The sequence below is a fragment of the Motacilla alba genome, unplaced genomic scaffold (genome assembly GCF_015832195.1).
Source record: "Motacilla alba alba isolate MOTALB_02 unplaced genomic scaffold, Motacilla_alba_V1.0_pri HiC_scaffold_28, whole genome shotgun sequence".
Classification (NCBI taxonomy): Eukaryota; Metazoa; Chordata; class Aves; order Passeriformes; family Motacillidae; genus Motacilla; species Motacilla alba.
The window spans coordinates 4,870,066-4,888,755 of NW_024037374.1; the positions used below are offsets into that span (position 1 = coordinate 4,870,066).

Consider the following 18,690-nt stretch of genomic DNA (forward strand, 5'->3'; position numbering starts at 1 on the left):
CCAGCCCAGGCCAGGAGCATTGCGGCTGGGAACGGCCCCTGTGTCGTGGTGCCCACAGCAGCCTTGGGGCTCTGTGCCCCGTGGCCTCCCTGCTGGGCAGCCTCTGCCAGCTCCTGCAGAGCCCCTGGCACCTGTGTGCCTGCACAGACAGCCCAGCCCCGGGCTCTGCCGGCCTCTGGGCCAGCAGAGAGGCAGCCAGGGCTGGCCATGGCCAGGAACAGGCCCTGAGCCCCGCAGGAGGATGGAGCTTGGCCACAGCCAAACTCACCTCCTAAAGCACTCTGAATAAATATGAAAATCAAGACCCTTCATGGCTGAAAACCAATAACACTTTGTGCCCGACACCTCTCCACCATTTCCCTCGTCTAACCCCTGGAATTCCTATGGATGAGGAATTGTGTGGCCATCAGGGCCAAGGCAGTGATTCTTCCCCTGTACGTGGCACTGCCTGGACAGCACCTTGAGAGCTGTGTCCAGATAGTTCTGGGCACATCAATTTAGGAAGGACATGGAGGTGCTGGAGCGTGTCCAGAGAAGGGCAACAAGGCTGGTGAGGGGCCTGGAACACAAGTGCTGTGAGGAGTGGCTGAGGGAGATGGGGATGTTTATCCTGGAGAAGAAGAGGCTCAGGGAGACAAGGTGGTGTCAGGGCACAGGTTGGACTTGATGATCTCCAAGGGCTTTTCCAGCCTGGCTGCTTCTGTGACTCTCAGGAACCACCCTTGGAGCAGTGGCAGGATGAGCCCTGGGCCTCCTCTTCAGAAGCTCCAGCAGCCCAGGTCCCTCAGCTTCTCCTGCCAGCCCCAAAGCCCATCCTGTCAGTCCTGCAGAGCCTCTGCAGCCCCTCCTCATTGCCCAGAACAGGGAGCCCCACAGGCAGACACAGCAGCCCAGATGTGCCCCCTGGCTTGTGGTGCCTCTGGCAAGGGAGCAGCACGAGGCACTGCAGCAGCCTGCAGACAATTCCTGCAGCACTTGTAGGATGATCCTGTTCCCCAAGGGATGTTCCCATGGTGCCAAGTCAGGAACTGCAATGGGGAGTGGGGCCAGAGAGGAAAGGGCAAACAGGGATGGGCTGTTTGCAGGGGAGGGGACAGGGATGGGCAATAGGAAGAAATCTGGATCAGGGAAAAGGAACGAAAGCAAAGGTAAAGCCAAGGAAATGCTTGGGGCTGTTTGGGGGTGGCTGCCAGGCAGCCCTGGGTCTGAGCAACAGCATCTGCAGGGGGACAGGAAACTCCCAGCTCATGGGAACAAACTTTCTGGCTGACTGCAGAGGCCACGACAAACCTGAGTGCTTTCCCTGCCATCCCCCAGCCCTTCCTGGCCCCAGGGGCTGATGGCATTTGTGCTCCCTCAGGGTCATGTCCCCACACCAACAGCATGGGGGTGCTCCCGCCTGCTGTGTGCAATGCAAACAGGGGCTCCTGAGCCAGAGCTGCCGTGCCTGTGCCTGCAAGGATGCAGCACCTCTGGGAACTGGGGGAGAGGCCAGGGCTGCAGAGGGGGGATGTTGTTGGCAGCTCCATGAGGACGCTCTGGGACGGTGCCCTGGGCTGTCCAGCGCACTGGGGATGGATCAGCCCCTGCTCTGCTGCTCCTTCCCGTCTGCCCCAGGGCCCTTGCAGAGCCCCAGCCATGCTGTTTGCCCCCAGCCTGCCCACGGCCACCCTGGGGCTGCTCACGGGGCTTTTCTGTGCTGAGCCTTGGCCTGGGCATGTTCTTGAGAGAGCCTGGGCAAGGAGCCTGGAGCCCCCAGGCCTGGCCTGAGGCGTCAGCGCTGCCCCAGCAGTGCCCATGGCCTGTCCCTGCTGCAGCCCCGGCACTGCCACCCCCAGCACTGTGCCCGGCCCCGAGAGCACTCAGGCCCTACAGCAACACCAGGGCCACCAGGGCAGCGGGGCAGGGCCACGGGAGCAGCACTGGCAGCACCAAGTGCTGCTGCTGCTGGGCACAGCTGCTGTGCCAGCACTGATCGGCCCCCAGCTCTGTGCACAGACATTGCTGCTGCAGCTCCAGAGAAGGGAACAAATGGGGCATCTCTGCAGAAAAAATTGTTTCGAGATCTTTTATTTCACTTGAAGCCATCAAGGGGACAGCTCCTCATTGGCACAGTCTGTGGGTCACAGGAAAGTTGGAGAGAAACAAAATGATAAATGGCACAAACAATGCCCTTGCATTGTGGACAATATTTAAAAAGCTAAAGAATGAAAAAGAACCTCCAGAATGAAAACCAAGAAGTACTATCAAAGATGACTTTTATTACAAGATGTATGCAGAAACTGGAAACCAGTTTAGTGTTTCTGAAAGCATTCAGTCATCAGTCTCCACACTGCAGCTTTGAACTCCTGGTTCCTCAGGCTGTAGATGAGGGGGTTCAGGGCTGGAGGCACCACCGAGTACAGAACTGACAGGGCCAGATCCAGGGATGGGGAGGAGATGGAGGGGGGCTTCAGGTGGGCAAATGCTGCAGTGCTGAGGAACAGGGAGACCACGGCCAGGTGAGGGAGGCAGGTGGAAAAGGCTTTGTGCCGTCCCTGCTCAGAGGAGATCCTCAGCACAGCCCTGAAGATCTGCACATAGGAGAAAACCATGAAGAATAAACAGCCAAAAGCTAAACAGGCACTAACAGCAAGAACCCCCAGTTTTCTGAGGCTGGAGTGTGAGCAGGAGAGCTTGAGGATTTGAGGGATTTCACAGAAGAACTGGCCCAGGGCATTGCCCTGGCACAGGGGCAGGGAAAATGTATTGGCCGTGAGCAGCAGAGCATTGAGAAGGCCACTGGCCCAGGCAGCTGCTGCCATGTGGGCACAAGCTCTGCTGCCCAGGAGGGTCCCGTAGTGCAGGGGTTTGCAGATGGACACGTAGCGGTCGTAGCACATGACGGTGAGGAGGGCAAGCTCTGATCCAAGGAAGAAGACAAACATAAATAGCTGAGCAGCACATCCTGAGTAGGAGATTTCCCTGGTGTCCCAGAGGGAATTGTGCATGGCTTTGGGGACAGTGGTGCAGATGGAGCCCAGGTCAGTGAGGGCCAGGTTGAGCAGGAAGAAGAACATGGGTGTGTGCAGGTGCTGGCCGCAGGCTACGGCGCTGATGATGAGGCCGTTGCCCAGGAGGGCAGCCAGGGAGATGCTGAGGAAGAGGCAGAAGTGCAGGAGCTGCAGCTGCCGCGTGTCTGCCAATGCCAGCAGGAGGAAATGGCTGATGGAGCTGCTGTTGGACATTTGCTGTCGCTGGCCATGGGGGAGCTGTTCAAGGAGGACACAGTGAGAAGTCAGAGGAGACTTTCCAGAGCAATGTCCAAGACCCTTTACTCCTAGCCCTGCCCCTGTTGCTTTGTGCCACCCAATTTTCTTTCTCTCAGAGCCCTTCCTTCAGCCCCGTGCCTGGAGCTCTGCTGGGATCTGGCCCCGTTGCTGTGACGAGCAGGGGCTCTGCCCATGGACACTGAGGGGTCAGCTCTGCTCTGCAGCCGTGGGGTCATGGGAATGGGGACAGGGGTCAGTCCTGGGGTTGGATTCCATCAGCCCAAACTGCTCCTGTGGCTGAGGAGCTGGGAAGCACCTCCTGTCCCAGGGCTAAGGAATGGTGATGGCCAAAGGCAGTTTGAGAGGGTTTCCTGCTGTGCCCAGGGAGATCAGAGAGAACTGTGCAATGCAAGAGCCTTGGCTGTAACTCAGTTAAGGGGGAGGGCAGCTGCTCTGTTGCTCCATCTGTCCCCAGCTGCCCTTTCTGAGATCCCTGTGTTCCCCTGGAAATCAGCCTGGCACAGCTGAGAGCAGAGGCACCCACAGCAGAGCAAACTGGCTCAGCCTGGCTCAGAGTCTCAGCCCCACTCTGGCTAAGGACACTCCTGTCCCCCAGTGTCCCCTGGAGGCAGCTCACAGCTTGGATGGCATCCTGGGGACACACCAAGGCTCCTGTCCATGGCACTACTTGAGGAGAGTCGGCTCACTGCCAGCCCCCCAGGCTGCCCTGCCCAGAGCTCCCCGGGCACAGGGAGCTGGGACACCCCATTGCTGTGCCCAGCTGCACAGGAGGAGCCCAAGGGCTGGGCCTGACCCTGCAGCTGGAGCTGCCATTCCAGAGAGCCCCTCAGCACTGCCAGCAGCACCTGGGCAAGGCAAGGAGAGAGAGAGCCAGGCCTGAGGAAAAGCCTTTCCCTGCCCAGCCCTGCCCAGCCCCTGCCAGGCAGCAGCAGGGCAGGACAGTGGCCCTCAGGCCCTGGTCAGCAGGGAATGGGCACATGGCCGGAGAGATGCCCTTCATCTCTGGAGCTGCTCTGCCGGCCCAGGAGGGACTGAGGGCCCCGAGCCCCCGGGCTAGGGCTGTGCTGGCTGGGAGGGGACACAAGAGCTGTGCTGCTCGGGGCAGTGTCTGCCCTGCAGGGCAGGGCCGGCAGGTGCCACATGTGCCCTGCAGCAGGGCTTCCCTCAGCACTGCCTCCCTCCCTCCCTGCCCACGGCTCTGCTGCTGGAGCTGTCCCAGCCCCAGCTGCTCCTGTGGCCCCGGGCTCCTTCCCTGCCAGAGCTGCCAGAGCCCAGCCCAGCCCCTGGGCCAGCCCTGCCCTGCAGCTGCTCGGCCCAGCAGGGATTAAAGAACAGCTCCCCCAGCCTGGGCACCAAGGAAAGGTGATGCTGCATGGATCTGGAGGCTGGGCAGGTGCAGGCACTTGCTGAGGTTCCCCAGAACCCTCAGTGTGATGATCTAAGAGCCTCAGCCCCTGCTCTGCCCTGCACAGCTGAGTTTCCATTGCCACCAAGCTGAGGCAGGGAGCAGTGGGAGCACAGATTCAGGAAAGCAGAGACCCAAGCAGGAAACTCCTGCCCAGAATAAGCTCATGACAAGTCCCCTCAGAAATGAGCTGGAGCTGTGAGCAGCCCTGGCCCCCACACAGCAGCCTCTCCACAGCAGCAGGACCTGCTCTGGCAGGAGTCACTCCTTGCACCCACAGCTCCCCTGCAGCATCCATGGGGAGCTGCCAGGGAGGCCGAGAGCTGCCCTGGCAGGTGGCACATGCCCTGGGCTGGCCAAGAGCCTGAGGGCTGCAGGAGCTGCTCTGCAGGACAGCCCTGGGCAGCCCTGGCTGCAGCCCCAGCTTCACCCCCTGCAGCCGTCCCTGGCAGCAGGAGCCGTCCTGCCCTGTCCCTCTGACGGTGCCCAGGGCAGCCCCGCTCTGCAGCACATCCTCCCCCAAAGCAGCAACGGCAGCAGAGCCATCCTTACAGTCACATCAGTGCTGTCCTGGGTCAGCTTCAGGAGATCCCTGCAGCCAGAGACTGACTGTGCCAGAAGTGCTGAAGATTTCTCCCTGAATGAGCTCAGAATTGTCCTTGCAGCTGCTTTGAGCTTCTGTCCTCTCCACTGCTCTCAGGTACCTGCAGGCAGTGACCTCAACCCTGCTGGGCTGGAAGAGGAGCTGCTCCTCAGGAGAAATGTCTTTTTGAAGCTCTGCTTGATAGCCAGGAGCTGCCTCTGTGCCAGGAGCCTGGCTCAGCTCATCAGCACAAACACAGCACACGGATTTTAATGACCCTCTTGGGGATTTGGTGTTGTTTACATCAGACTCAGTCCCTGAGAGAGTCTTCAAAAAACTTCTCAAGAACTCCAAGTCAGATTGAAACTTCAAAGTTCCTTGAAGTTTAATAAGTCCCTCTGAGAAAGTGTCCCCAGGTTCCAGTTAGAGCAGAACGCTGGAGGCAGTGATGACAGCTGGGGACAAACAAGGCCAAAAAGTTTTCATCCCCAGGAAATACTTGGATATACAGAATTTGGGAGGAGAAATCTCAATTTTGACTATGGACACCTTAATGAGAAGGACGGTTCTTTTCCATTGGCAGGAAAACACTGAGCCCCAGTGTTTCAAAACCAGGTGCGAGGCAGCCCCCAAGAGGCTTGGGGCAGCCAGACCTGTCTGTCCTGGCAGCTTTCACTTGGGAGCAATCCTTGGATGAAGGGAGTTTTGGAGGTGGATTCCACATTTGGCCGTGAGCACCTGATCAAGATGGATGGTTTTTTCCAGAGGAAAGAGAAGTGCAAAGCCCAAGTTTTTTGGAAGAAGATGAGAGGTGTCCACCATAGGCCAAACCAGTTAGACCTGTCTCTCCTGACACCTTTTCTGGGAGCTATCCTTGGACATAGGGATTTTTGGAGGTGGAATCTCAATTTGGGTTGTGGGTGCCTGGAATGGAAGAAGAGTTCTTTTCCGTTAGGAAAGCACAGAGCCCCAGTGTTTCAAAGGCAGATGAGAAACAGCCCTCAGGAAGCCAAGGCCAGCCAGACTTGTCTCCCCTGGCAGCTTTTGTCTGGGATATATCCTTGGAATTCTGGAGGTGGATTCCCAAATTGGCCATGGGGACCTGGATGTGAAAGGTGCTTTTTTCCCATAAGAAAGAAAAGCACATGGTCCCGGTGTTTCAAAGGCAGATAAGAGGTGGCTCCTGGCTGGCTTGGCCACCCAGATCTGTCTGGATTTCATCTGGAAACAATCCTGGCATATATAGAAATTTGGAGAACGATCCCAATTTCAGGCCATGGGCCCCTGGAGGAGAAGGACAGTTCTCTCCCATAGGAAGGAAAGCCCAAAGCCCCAGTGCTTCAGGGGCTGATGAGCAGTGGCCCTTGACATGCCAAGGTTGGCTGGACCTGTCAGGTGGCCCCCAGAAGGCCAAGCCAGTCAAACAGTCAAGACCGGTTCCCTGTCCCCTTGGTTCCATGGGGCCCCACAGTGTCACAATGGACTCCTTGGTTCCACGAGTCCCTGTAGCATGACAATGTTCTCCTTGTCACAATATTCTCCTTGATTCTGTAGAGTCACAATGGCCTCTTGCTTCTAAAAAGTCTTGAAATTTGACAAGATCCCCTGGGCTCCATGCAGCCTCACTGTGTCACAATGGCTCCTTGGTTCTATGGCCCCATAGTTTCATCCCTGACCCTTGGTTTCATAGGGATTCTGAGTTTTACAATGATCAGCATGATTCCATGAGGCACCAGAGTGTCACAAGGAGTCTCCTTGATTCCATGAGGCACCAGAGTGTCACAATGGTCTCCATGATTCCATGAGGTTCCATGGTGTCTCCATGGTCTCCTTGGATCTGCATTGCCACAATGGCCCCTTGGTTCCATGACTTTCTCCACTGTCAACAATGGATTCTTTGTTCCAACGGGGCCTTGATGTGTCACAACAGCTCCTTGGTTCCGTGACATTCCATAGTGTCATGCATGGAAAATCACGCTATGAAAAGCCAGTGTCCATAAAGGAGACACAGGAGTCCTGCAACTTTATTCCAATAAAGGGAAAGAGTCCACCAGGGCACACGCCCACGGGGTTTTCTCCCTCGAGGTTCTGGAGGGTGCAGCCTCCTTTTATCCAAACTCCAGGCTGCATGTTGCCCTCTTCCTTTCCCCATTGGCCCAGGTACGAGGAAGGTTCAGCCTTCCCAAACCGCCTGTCACATATTCCCCTCCTGAACTTGTGATTGTACCCCAGAGTTCATAAACTCAAGCTGGTGCAGACCCACGTGTCTGTTTCAGGAGCCAAGCTGTCTGGGCTCTGTAATAAAGTTAATGGAGACATTAAAACCCATTTCAATGACGTTAACACCAAAACCTTCACCCATTGAATTGTCTGTAATGAATCTTCCCTATCAGTCACAATGGACTCCTCATTTCCATGAGTCCTCACAGTGTCACAAGGGCCTGCTTGGTTTCACGAGGTTCCCCAGTGTCACCATGGTGTCCTTGGACGCTGTCTTGGTTTGGAAAGACAGGTGTCTGCTAAGGAAGGGAGGAGCCTCCCCTGAAATGGAAAAATGTAAACCCCCTCCCTCTTGATTGTTATAAATTTGAAATTAAGGGGCTCTCAGGCAAAAATATGGGAGCAGGAATAACAGTTCTTTATTAGGGAGGAAAATAAAAAGATAAAATAAACAATGCCGTAAACCAAAACAACACGGACTGAGTCAGAACACAACCTGACACCCTGTGGGTCAGGGTGTTGGTAGCAGTCCAATTGGAATTCTGGCTGCAGTACTCCTGGAGTAGCAGGTGTGGTTCTGTTGGAGCAGGGATGCTGTAGAAAAGGGTGGAGTCTTCCTCTGCAGATCCAGTGGAAGAGGCAGCTGTTCCTCTGGGAATCCTGTGGAGACGCTGTGTGGTATTTCCAGAAACTCAAGATGATATCCGGGTAGGAATGCCGGGCTCCTCCCTCTGGGCGGAGCATCTCACAATGGGACGCTGTAGCTCTTGTGGGTCATGCAGTGACATTCAATAGCCTGTTACCAGCAGATGTCCCCCTGGAGGAAGGATTGGGTGTGGAAGAGATAAGGAAAACTTCCCACTGAACAGAAGACAACTGCCATCCAGATGGCAAATGGAATACATCTTGCCTTGCAATCCGGGACAGACCCGCATGGTCACAAGTCACCCACGGTTCCATGAGGTTCCCCAGTGTCACCATGGTCACTGTCACAGGCTGGGTGAGATCAATGTCCCGAGACACCTTGGGATGAGCTGTCAATCAGTCACACAGTGGGGACAGCGCTGACCCAGCCCTGATTGCCCGAGCCATCAGAAGTCCCACCTGGGGGGAGGCCCACAAAGGTCCAGGGGCTTAAAAACACAGAGCAGGGTCTGGACCCTGTCTGTTCATTCAGGAGATTTGAACTCACGCCCATGCTGGAACCCTTGCAGTTGTAGCAATAAGTGTGTCTGTCTATATCTCTTCTGTCTTTCTGTCTCTCTCGCTTTCTGCTCTTTTTAATCCTCTTTACCTGGAACATTTTTGGGTAACTTAACACATTAAGGATTTAAAGGTTCTCAGGTTAAATGAGCTAACTGGGTCAGCCCCTGGTATGGACTCTGCCTTCTCCTGGGGTGTGTGTCTCCAACAGAGACACTGGAACCCCAGCAGCTGGGAGCCATAGCAGTGTCTATTTCTATAGAGCTTCTGTCTTTCTGTCGCTCTCTCTTTGCTCTCCTTCTAATGCTCTTTCTATGGAACATTTTTGGGTACCTGAACAACTGAAGTGTTGAAAGGTTTCCAGGTTAAATGGGCCAAGTTAATGAAGTTACTGCTATGATAAGTGCTTTATGTTGGATTGGGTGTTGGATTAAATCCTTTTCCAAAGTTCCTTGTCTTTTTGACTTGCCAGTAAAATTTTATGCCATATTGACCTCTTGAGAATATCTGGCTGGTGTTTTTCCTGTGCACCAAACTCGAGTAAAGGAGCCTTTGGTTGCCCCCAGCATTTGAGTGTTCTGGGGTGCCACAGCCCCACAGGCTCACAATGGCCTCTTGTTCCATGAGGCCCCGCTGTGTCACACTGGCCCTCGGTTCCCTGAGGATCTGCAGTGTCCCACGGGTTGATGGCATTGTCCTTGCTGCCCCTCACATCCCCTGCCCCACAAAGAGCCCCGAGCCACCCGTGAGGGACAGGCCCTGCTGGCCCAGGCTGGGCTCAGGGCTTGGCCTTTCTGCTTCCTGCAGCCAAGCCAGGCCCTGCTCAGCATTGCAGCTCCCTGCTCACAGCCTTGGGCTCCCTGCAGTCCTGGCCTCAAGGATCTGCTCTCAGCAGTCCCTGGGGAGCCTTTGGCACTCCCTGCCCTCCCTGGGGCCCAGCCGTGCTCCAGGGGACTTGGAGTTTTGCTGCTGACTCCTTGAGCGGCTTCTTCATCCTTCTCTCAGTGCCTGAGGCTCCTGGACCCAGCCCCAAATCCACCGAGGGGCTGATTAAAGTACAGAAAGCCCTCAGGAGCTCTTGGTCTTCCTTCCATTGTCTTCAAGTTCTCAAGGCATCTGCAGAGATTTGGGTAAGTTTGTAGTTCTTTTAAGGAGAGAGATTTCAAAGCACACCTCATGGCTTTTTTTTTAATCAAGGGTGCATTTTTTTATTTTTCAGATCAGAGAAGAGGTGACAGAAGCATTTCCCAGGTGATTTTGCTGCTGAATGTCTCCTTAGGAGGTCTGGGCATGGACAAGAATGAGCCCCTTTTGGGCTGAGCCTGTTTGGACAACCTGCTCCTCACCCCCAGCCTCACCATGTCTGACATTGCCTACCTGGGACTGACATCCCAAAACATAAAAAACAATTATGCATTTTTTCATATACATAGAATATAATAAAAAAATAAATTAATGGTATATTTTTCTTATTTATAATATTAACTTTTAAATGTAATTTTAATATGTATATTTACAAAACTATACATTTTTTAGGAACCAAAAAACTTATTCATCTTTGGTTCTAAGTAACCTAATTCCCTTTATTCATTCATTGACCAGTATTCGCTATTGATTTCACTTCTTTATTCTAATTATCTTGTTTTTATAAACTTTGTAATCTTTTTATCATTTTATCGGGTAGAAGGAGCCACTTTGGAGCTTTGGAGTCCATGGAGACATTTCTGGGGCACATTTGGGGCAGTTTTGGGTCTGGGGAGGGAAATCAGAGAGAACTTGAGGCTCTGGAGGACACTTGGGGCAGCCGGGTGGGCACTTGGAGGGGCACTCAGGGATGCTGAGGGACAGTTCGGGGTCCGGGGGAGCACTTCGGGGTCCAGGGGGGCCCTTGGAGGTCAGGGAGGGGAATTTGGGGCCCTTCGGGGTCCGGGCGGGCCCTTGGGGGGCTCGAACGGGGCTCTCTGGGGCGCGGGGGGTGATGGGAGTTGGAGGCGCGGGTGTGATACGGTTGAACGGGGCCGCGGAGCATCACGGGAGTTCGAGGCGCAGCTGCAATGGCTCTCGGTGGGGCGCGGGGCGTGACGGGAGATGAAGTCCCGGCTGGAATAGCGCGGGACGTGCGCCGCGGAGCATGATGGGAGTTGTAGTTCCGGAAGTGGTTCGAGCGCTGAGTTTGGGGGTCCGGGAAGGCTTTTGGGGGACACTTTTGCGTCCGAGCCGCGACTTGAAGTCCTCGGGGGGAACGTAAACGGTTCGGGATTCTTTGAGGGCAGCTCGAGGAGCTCCAACGGGACTCTTTAGAGCGCGGGGCACGGCAGGAGTTTTAGGCGCGGGATTGTGTTATGAGGGGCTCTGGGGCCGCGGGGGATGAGCGGAGATGAACTCCCAGAAGTGGCTGTACCGGGCATCTGTGGGGTTGGGAGCACTCAGAGGATCCGGGGACGCTTTTGGGAGGTCCCGAACGGGCGCTGAGGGGCACTGAGGGATCCTGGAGGGTCTGGGGGACACTTATGGGACAGATGGGGGGCGGATACCGGGGGGGTGGAGGGGACGGTCTGTGGAGCGCGGGGCATGACGGGCGCTGTAGTCCCGGCTCCAATGGCGCTCAATCGGACCGCGGGGCATGACGGGAGTTGTATGCAAGAATCCAAACATATGTCGCCCGGCCTAAGCCCCGCCTCCGAGGCCCTGATCCCGGCGCTGATTGGCTGCGGGCGCTGATTGGCGGGAGCCTCAAAAAAAAGGAGGCGGTGGCGGCGGGAAGCGCACATTCACCCTCCTCCAGTCCCTCCCAGCACAGCCCAGTTCATCCCCGGTAAAGCACAGTGCAACGCCAGTGCCCCTCCAGTGCCTGCCAATACACCTGACTTCATTCCCAGTCCCTTCCAGTTCCCCTCAGCCTTCTCCAGTGGCTTCCCTGTGTCCCCAATTTACCCCAGTATAACTCCCAATATCACTCCCAGTATGTCCCAGTGTTTACCCTTGCAGTCCACCCAGATTCCCCCTTACCATTCCGCGTGTTCCCAGGTTGTCCCTGACCTATGCTGCAATCACCTCTGTTCTGAAGAGAAACGGGATAAAATATATAATTTAAAATAGGAATGTGTATTTCTGACAAACTCTTTGAAATCTTTCTCCATCACTGGACTAGGAAAATTTTAATGACCCTCTCAGGGCTTTGGAGTTGTTTACATCAGAATCAGTCCCTGAGCGAGTCTGCAAAAAACTTCTCAAGAACTCCAAGTTAAATTGAAACTCCAAAGTTTCTTGAAATTTAATAAGTCCCTCTGAGAAAGTGTCCCCAGGTTCCAGTTAGAGCAGAACACTGGAGGCAGTGATGAGAGCTGGGGACAAACAAGGCCAAGGTGTCTGTGGTGCTGAGCAAAGCTGGATGTGTTTCAGGAATGCAAAGGGCCAAGGCCTGAGCCCCAGCCCCTGGCCAGGCAGATGCTGTCCCTCCCTCCTTGCTCAGGGCTCTTCCCGGGATGGGCACTGCCATGTGGGGATGTGCCATGGCAAGGGCAGGAGCATGGGGCGGCCCCTGCCAGGCTGCTGAGCAGGGCCAAGGAGGCAATGAGGCCCCAGGCCTGCAAGGGTCACTTGTCTCCTGCTCCTGCCTCAGGCCCAGGGCCAGCAGCCATGGCCCAAGTGCTGCCCAGGTTGGCTCTGTCAGGGCCTTGCAGCTGCTGCCCATGCCTGTGCCCTGTGCAGCCCAGGCTGTGCCACGGTGTCCCTGCCCTGCGCCTCTGTCCCTGCAGGCTGTCCTCATGCCCCGGCTGCCCCACCTGGCTGGCCCCTTCCTTTGCTGACAGCTCTGCCTCCTGCCTGCCTCTGCCTGCCCACACAAAGCCTTGGGCTGATACCAAAAGGCTTCATTCCATTTTTACCCTGCCTGTGACCTTTCAGCACAGGAACAAGGCATGCAGGGGCTGCTTTCCCAGCAAGGATGGTTGGAAGAGAAGAAGAAGACATCTGGCTCAAGGGTGCAGTGACAGAGAAAACAAGGACTGAATCTGGGAACTTGGGCTGGGTTTTATGGAAATGGGTAAATTGTAATTGGCATTTAGTGACTGTATATAAGCAAAACCCTGGTAGAATTACATGTCCATGTAAGGTTAGGAGTTATCCCTCACTAGACCTCAGGCCTGAATAAATGATACCCTCTGAAATAGCAAATCAGTGTTCAGGAACTTTATTCTGCTATCTCAGAGATTTGGTGACAGCGGGGCCTCACAGAACCAAGGAGTCAGCTGTGACACTGTGCAAACTCATGGAACAAAGGGTCCATTGTGACACAGCAGAACCCCATGGAACCAAAATCCATTTTGGCACACTGGGGCCACATTGACCCAATGGTCCATTGTGATCCTGTGGATCCAAGGAGACCATTGTGACCCTGAGAAACCTCTTGGAACCAAGGGGCCATTCTGACACAGCAAGGCCTCGTGGAACCATGGGTCCATTGTGACACTGCAGAACCCCACGGAGCCAAGGTGACCGTGTTCTACTGCGGAACCTCATGGAACAAAGGGACCCTGGTGACACTGCAGAACCAAGGAGACTGCTGCTGGCAGTGTGAAAGCTCATGGAACCAGCAGTCCATTGTGACCCAGCAAGGCCTCGTGGAACCAAGGGTTTGTTGTTAAACTGTGTGGCCTCATGGAACCATGAGCCATTGTGACACAGCGTGGCCACATGGAGCCAAGGGGCCGCTGTGCCACTGCAGATCCAAGGAGACCCTTGTGAGTGAGGAACCTCATGGAACCAAGAGTCCATTGTTCCACTGTGGGGCCCTGTGGAACCAAGGGGAGCACAGTGACATTGCAGGGCCTCAGGGAGCAATGGAGACTCTTCTGACACTTTGGGACCCACTGGAACCAAGGGGCCAATGTGGCATGGCAGGGCCTGGTGGAATCAAGGGGACTGCAGTGAACACTGTGGGTGTCTGTGGGATGAAGTGTCCATTCTGACACTGTGGAACCAAGGATACCATTGTGACATGTAGCCACATTTCTCCTCACAGAGAAAAGCAAGGCACCACTCTTCCCAAGAATATTTCTCAGATTCACATTCTCTGAACCTCAAAGAAAGGAAAAAAGATTCTTATAGTTTGCTGTGCCTGTGTTTGTACAAAAGTAGAATGCAATATGGAGATTGTTTACCCAAAGTGATGGTGTTTTGTTTCCTTGGCCTATCAGGGCCAAGTGTGTGTGGGGACTGTAGGCTGACAGTCCTGGGATTCTGTGCAGGGTGTGCAGTTGAGTGCTTGGCAGATTCAGTTTAGATGTAATGTAATATAGTGTAATATAATATAGAATATTATAGTATAATAAAGTAATTAATTAGCCTTCTGGTAAAATGGAGTCCTCCTCATCATTCTCTCCCCTCGTCAGGGGTTGCCTGCGAATGCTCTAGTGACACTGTGGGGCATCATGGAACCAAGGGGCCATTGTGACACAGCAGGGCCCCATGGAACTAAGGATCCATGGAACAGGGTGGGACCCCATGGAACCAAAGCTCCATTGGGACATTGTGGGGCCTCATGGAATCCTGGAGGCCATTCTGACACTTGGAGGCCTCGTTGAATCAAGGGGCTCTGCAGGGCCTCATGGAACCACGGAGACCCTTCTGACATTGAGAGTCCCCATGGAACCAAGGCTCCATTGTGACACTGCGGCACCAAGGAGACCCCTGTGACACTGCAAGGCCTCATGGAAGCAAGGGACCATTGTGACACTATGGAGCCCCATGGAAACAAGAGGCCAGTGTGACACATCTGGGCCTCATGGAACCAAGGATCCAATGTGACACCACCATTGTGACACTGCAGGGCCCCATGAATCCAGTGGTACAGGGAGCAGGTCTGGTTGGCTTGGCCTGACTGGTCCAACTGCCCTCAACATGTCGAGGGTCTCTTCTCACGTGCCCCTGAAACACTGGGGCTCTGGGCTTTCCTTCAAAGGGAAAAGAATTGCCCATCTCATTCAAGCATCCATGGCCAAAATGGGATTCCCCCTCCAAAATTCCCAATATCCAGGGATTGCTCCCAGACAAAAGCTGCCATTAACAGCAAGTCTGGCTAACTTTGTCTTCCTGAGAGCTGGGTGTCACTGCCCTCATACAATGGGGCTCAGTGCTTTCTTTCCTATGGAAAGGAACCTTCCCTCCAGCACAGGCCAAAAATGCTACTTGTCCTCCAAAATTCCTATATGCAAGGGTTTCTTCCAGACAAATGCTGCTAGGACAGACAGCTCTTGTTAGCCTTGGCCTCTGGTGATCATCTCTCTACTGCCCTGAAAAACTGGGGCTCCACCCTTTAGTTCTTATGGAAAGGAACCATCCTTCTTCTCCAGGTGCCCATGGCTGAAATTGGGATTCCACCTCCAAAAGTCCTATATCCAAAGATTGCTCCTGTACAAAAGCTGCCATTACAGACAGGTCTGGCTGGCCTGGGCCTCCTGAGGGCCGGCTCTCACCTGCCTTCCAAACTCCAAACTCCATGCTTTCCTTTCTATGGAAAAGAACTGGCATTCTCCTCCAGGCACAAATGGCTGAAATTGGGATTCCACATGCAACATTTCAAACATCCAAGGGTTGCTCCCTGGCAAAGCTGCCAGAACAGGCAGATCTATCTGGACTTGGCCTCTGTTGACTGCAGTTCATCAGCCCCTGAAACACTGGGACTCCGTGGTTTCCTATCTGTGGAGACCATTGTGACGCTGTGGGACCTCGTGGCACCAAGGACATCACTGTGGCACTGCTGGGCCGCATGGTCCCAAGGGGCCAGTGTGAAGCAGCAGGGCTTGGTGGAACCAAGAAGCCATTGCTGTTTTGCACGGCCTCGTGGAACCCAAGGGTCGTTGTGATCCTGCAGGGCACCGTGGATCCATGGAGAGCATTGTGGCATTGCAAGGCCCCATGGAATCATGGAGACCATTGTGACACTGTGGGGCCCCACGGAACCAAAGGGCCATTGTGACACTGCAGGGCCTCATGGAAGCACGGGGCCATTGTGACACTTCAGAAGCAAGGAGAACATTGTGACACTGCAGGGCCTCTTGGAACCAAGGGGATATGGAACAGCTCTGGCTGGTTTGGCTTCCCAGGGTCCACCTGACAGGTCCAGCTGAACTTGGCACATTGAGGGCTGCCTCTCATCAGCCGCTGGTGGACTGGGGCTCTGTGCTTTCCTTCCTATGGAAAAGAACCATCCCTCATTCCAGCTGCCCGTGGCTGAAATTGATATTCCCCCTGAAAAATTCCCTGTATGCAGGGGTTCTCCCAGACAAAAGCTGCCAGGATAGAGATCTCTGGCTGGCCTTGGCCTATGGTGGTCATCTCTCATCTCAAGGAAGCCCTGAGGAAAGGATTTGAACAGCTTTGACTACTGGGACATCAATGAGTCTCTCATCCTCTGAAAAACTCAGATGCACTTCTGATCATATGTGACTTTTTTTTCTCATTGTGAATTATGCATGAAATATTATTTTGAGCGAAAATATAATATTCTTTTCACTCTTCCAGTGTTACCTGACAGAAAAAAAAACTCCTCTACATTTGGATCCAGGTCACCTTTATAAGCAAGCAAGAAAGAATTCAGCAGGAATGATTTCCCTCTGCTCCCATCTCTCCCATCTCCTCTGGAGATGCAGGTGCAGCCCCAGCTCTTGGCAGGGCTCAAGGGCTCACAGGCTCAGCTCCCACACAGAGAACTTGCAGACCCTGGGGTGCTCTTCCTGGCCCCTGCACGCCCAGCCAGGCTGAGATGGACACTGATGGTTTCTGTGCCAGGCTCTCTGAGCCCAGCCCAGCTCCCTGCAAGCTCTGCCAGCTGCCCTGAGCTCTGGGCAGCACCAAGGGCCTCTCCCCAGCCCAGCCCAGCCGGCTCTGGCCCCACAGCTCTGCTCAGGCCAGGCTGCTCTGGGCACTGGCCCCATGGCCTCAGCCCCTCTCAAGGGCACAGCAGCAGCTGCAGCTGCCACAGGACTCAGCCCCAGCATGGGGGAACGGGCCTGGCCAAGGGAAAGGAGGCTCCCTGGGTGCCCTGCTCTCCTCTGCAGGAGATCCTGAGAGCTCTGCAGCCCCTGCTGCCATCCCATCTGCCCAGGGCAGCACAAGAGCCCCGGCCTTGGGGCCCTAAAGAGCTGCTCCTGCTCCAGGCCCAGGGCCCATGCCAAAGCTGGGGCAGCCACAAAGCTGTGCCCATTTCTGTTCATTCCTGCTCTGATGAGGATGGATCCTCAGCAACTTTGAGGTTCCATTATGAATTTTACTTCTCCAGAGGCTTGTTGGGTCTTCAGCTCTTCAGTTCAGGAATTCAGTGCTGGAGGGCTCATTAACATTTCAAAACACCCAAACAAGACAAGCCCCTGGGAATAATTTCATTTAAGGTCTACAAATTTTTGTGGTTAATTAGACAGATTTCAGAATTGTATTTGAACTGAATCTGCTATACTGGAAACAATGCAAAGATACTATTTTTTCATGTTTAGTTTTCTTTTCCTGTTTATGGATTGATATCAGCAATTTCCAGCTGATATTGATATCAGCACATCCTAATGCAGTCTGAATAGACATGAACATCTGGATGCTTTATGGCTGACAATAAATCAGACTTTGTCCCCACCCCACCATTTCCCTCATCCAACCCCTGGGACCCTGAGCAGCCTTGTGCAAATCTGAGCTTCCTCCACTGCAGGCTGCACCTGCAGCTTTCAGCTCCTTGGCACCAACTCCCACCTGCTTTTTTGCAGAAGCTGCCTGAGACACACAAGGGGTCTGTGTTCTACTTCGCCTTCTCGCTGGCACTGCCTGGCTGGGATGAGGAGCCCCTCAGCCTTCCCTGCTCCGGGCTGGACAAGCCCAGCTCCCTCAGCCTCTCCTCACAGCCCAAGGGCTCCAGCCCCACCTTGGAGGCCCTTCCCAGTCTCTGCTCCAGCTGCCAGACATCTTTCCTGCCCTGGGGACCCCAAACCAGGCCCCAGTGACCTGGATAATCCACGTCCTTGCTGTCCTGGTCACACAGCCCAGGGTGCTCCTGGCCTCCCTGGCTGCCAGGGCACATGGCTGCCTCCTGCCCAGCTCCTGCCCACCAGGAGTTTTCTGCCAGGGCCTGCTGGATGTGGGGAGGGCTGTGGATGTTGTCTACCAGAACGTTAGCCTTTGACACCATGTCCCACAGCATTTCCTGGAAAAGCTGAAGCCTTTGGCTTGCACCGGTTCACCCTTCCCTGGGTCAGGAACTGGCTGGATATCTGGGCCCAGAGAGTGGTGGGGACTGTGCCACATCCAGCGTGTGTCCAGTGGTGTCCCCGAGGGATGAGCATGGGCCCAGTCCTGTTTAACACCTTTATTGATGAGCAGCAGGAGGAGACTGAGCCCACTGTCAGCGAATTTGCAGATGACACCAAGCTGGGTGTGAGTGTGGATCTGCTGGAGGGCAGGAGGGCTCTGCAGAGGGAGCTGGACAGGCTGGATCCAGGGCCCAAATCCAACAGAGTGAGATTTAACAATGTTGCTGTGGCTCTCGATAAAGAAGGATGCAGGACAGGTTTTATGATGTAAAAAGAAAGGATCTATTCCAGTTTACTTTGCATGTCCCCTTTTATAGGGTTTTTTAGGAACATCCCCTGTCTATCCCCACTTGGTCAGTAACAAGGTGTTATCCTGTCTTCATTGGTCACCCAAATCCCCCATGTGTTCATGCAGCAAGAATTGATTGTAAAAATGGTTTTCATTTTTCCATCTAACGGTGCAAAAAGAGTTTATATAGGTGGCTAATGTTTGTCACAGTCCTAGAGTTCTTTCTCAGGGAAAGCAGGGTCTTTTCCACAGTCTTGGAGCTCGTTCTAAAGAAAACAAGTTGTTTTTAACTACTGCAGAACTCTGTTCTCACAAAGAGCTGTAAGATTTCTCATGGCTTCTGCTGGCTCAAGTCAGGATTCAGTTTGTAGGCCTTTGGCCTGCTGTTTCACCACCACATAACAAGAGCAAGTGCCAGCTCGTGC

The 18,690-nt window shown here is 54.3% G+C and overlaps 1 protein-coding gene across 1 annotated transcript; it reads right to left on the reverse strand.

Annotated features, from left to right (window-relative positions):
- Positions 1-2,294: 2,294 nt before the first annotated feature.
- On the reverse strand, positions 2,295-3,251 carry LOC119696431 (olfactory receptor 14J1-like). The gene has a single exon (XM_038126166.1). The coding sequence runs from the start codon at positions 3,225-3,227 to the stop codon at positions 2,295-2,297; it is 933 nt and encodes a 310-aa protein (XP_037982094.1). The 5' UTR covers positions 3,228-3,251.
- Between the last annotated feature and the right edge of the window lie 15,439 nt (positions 3,252-18,690).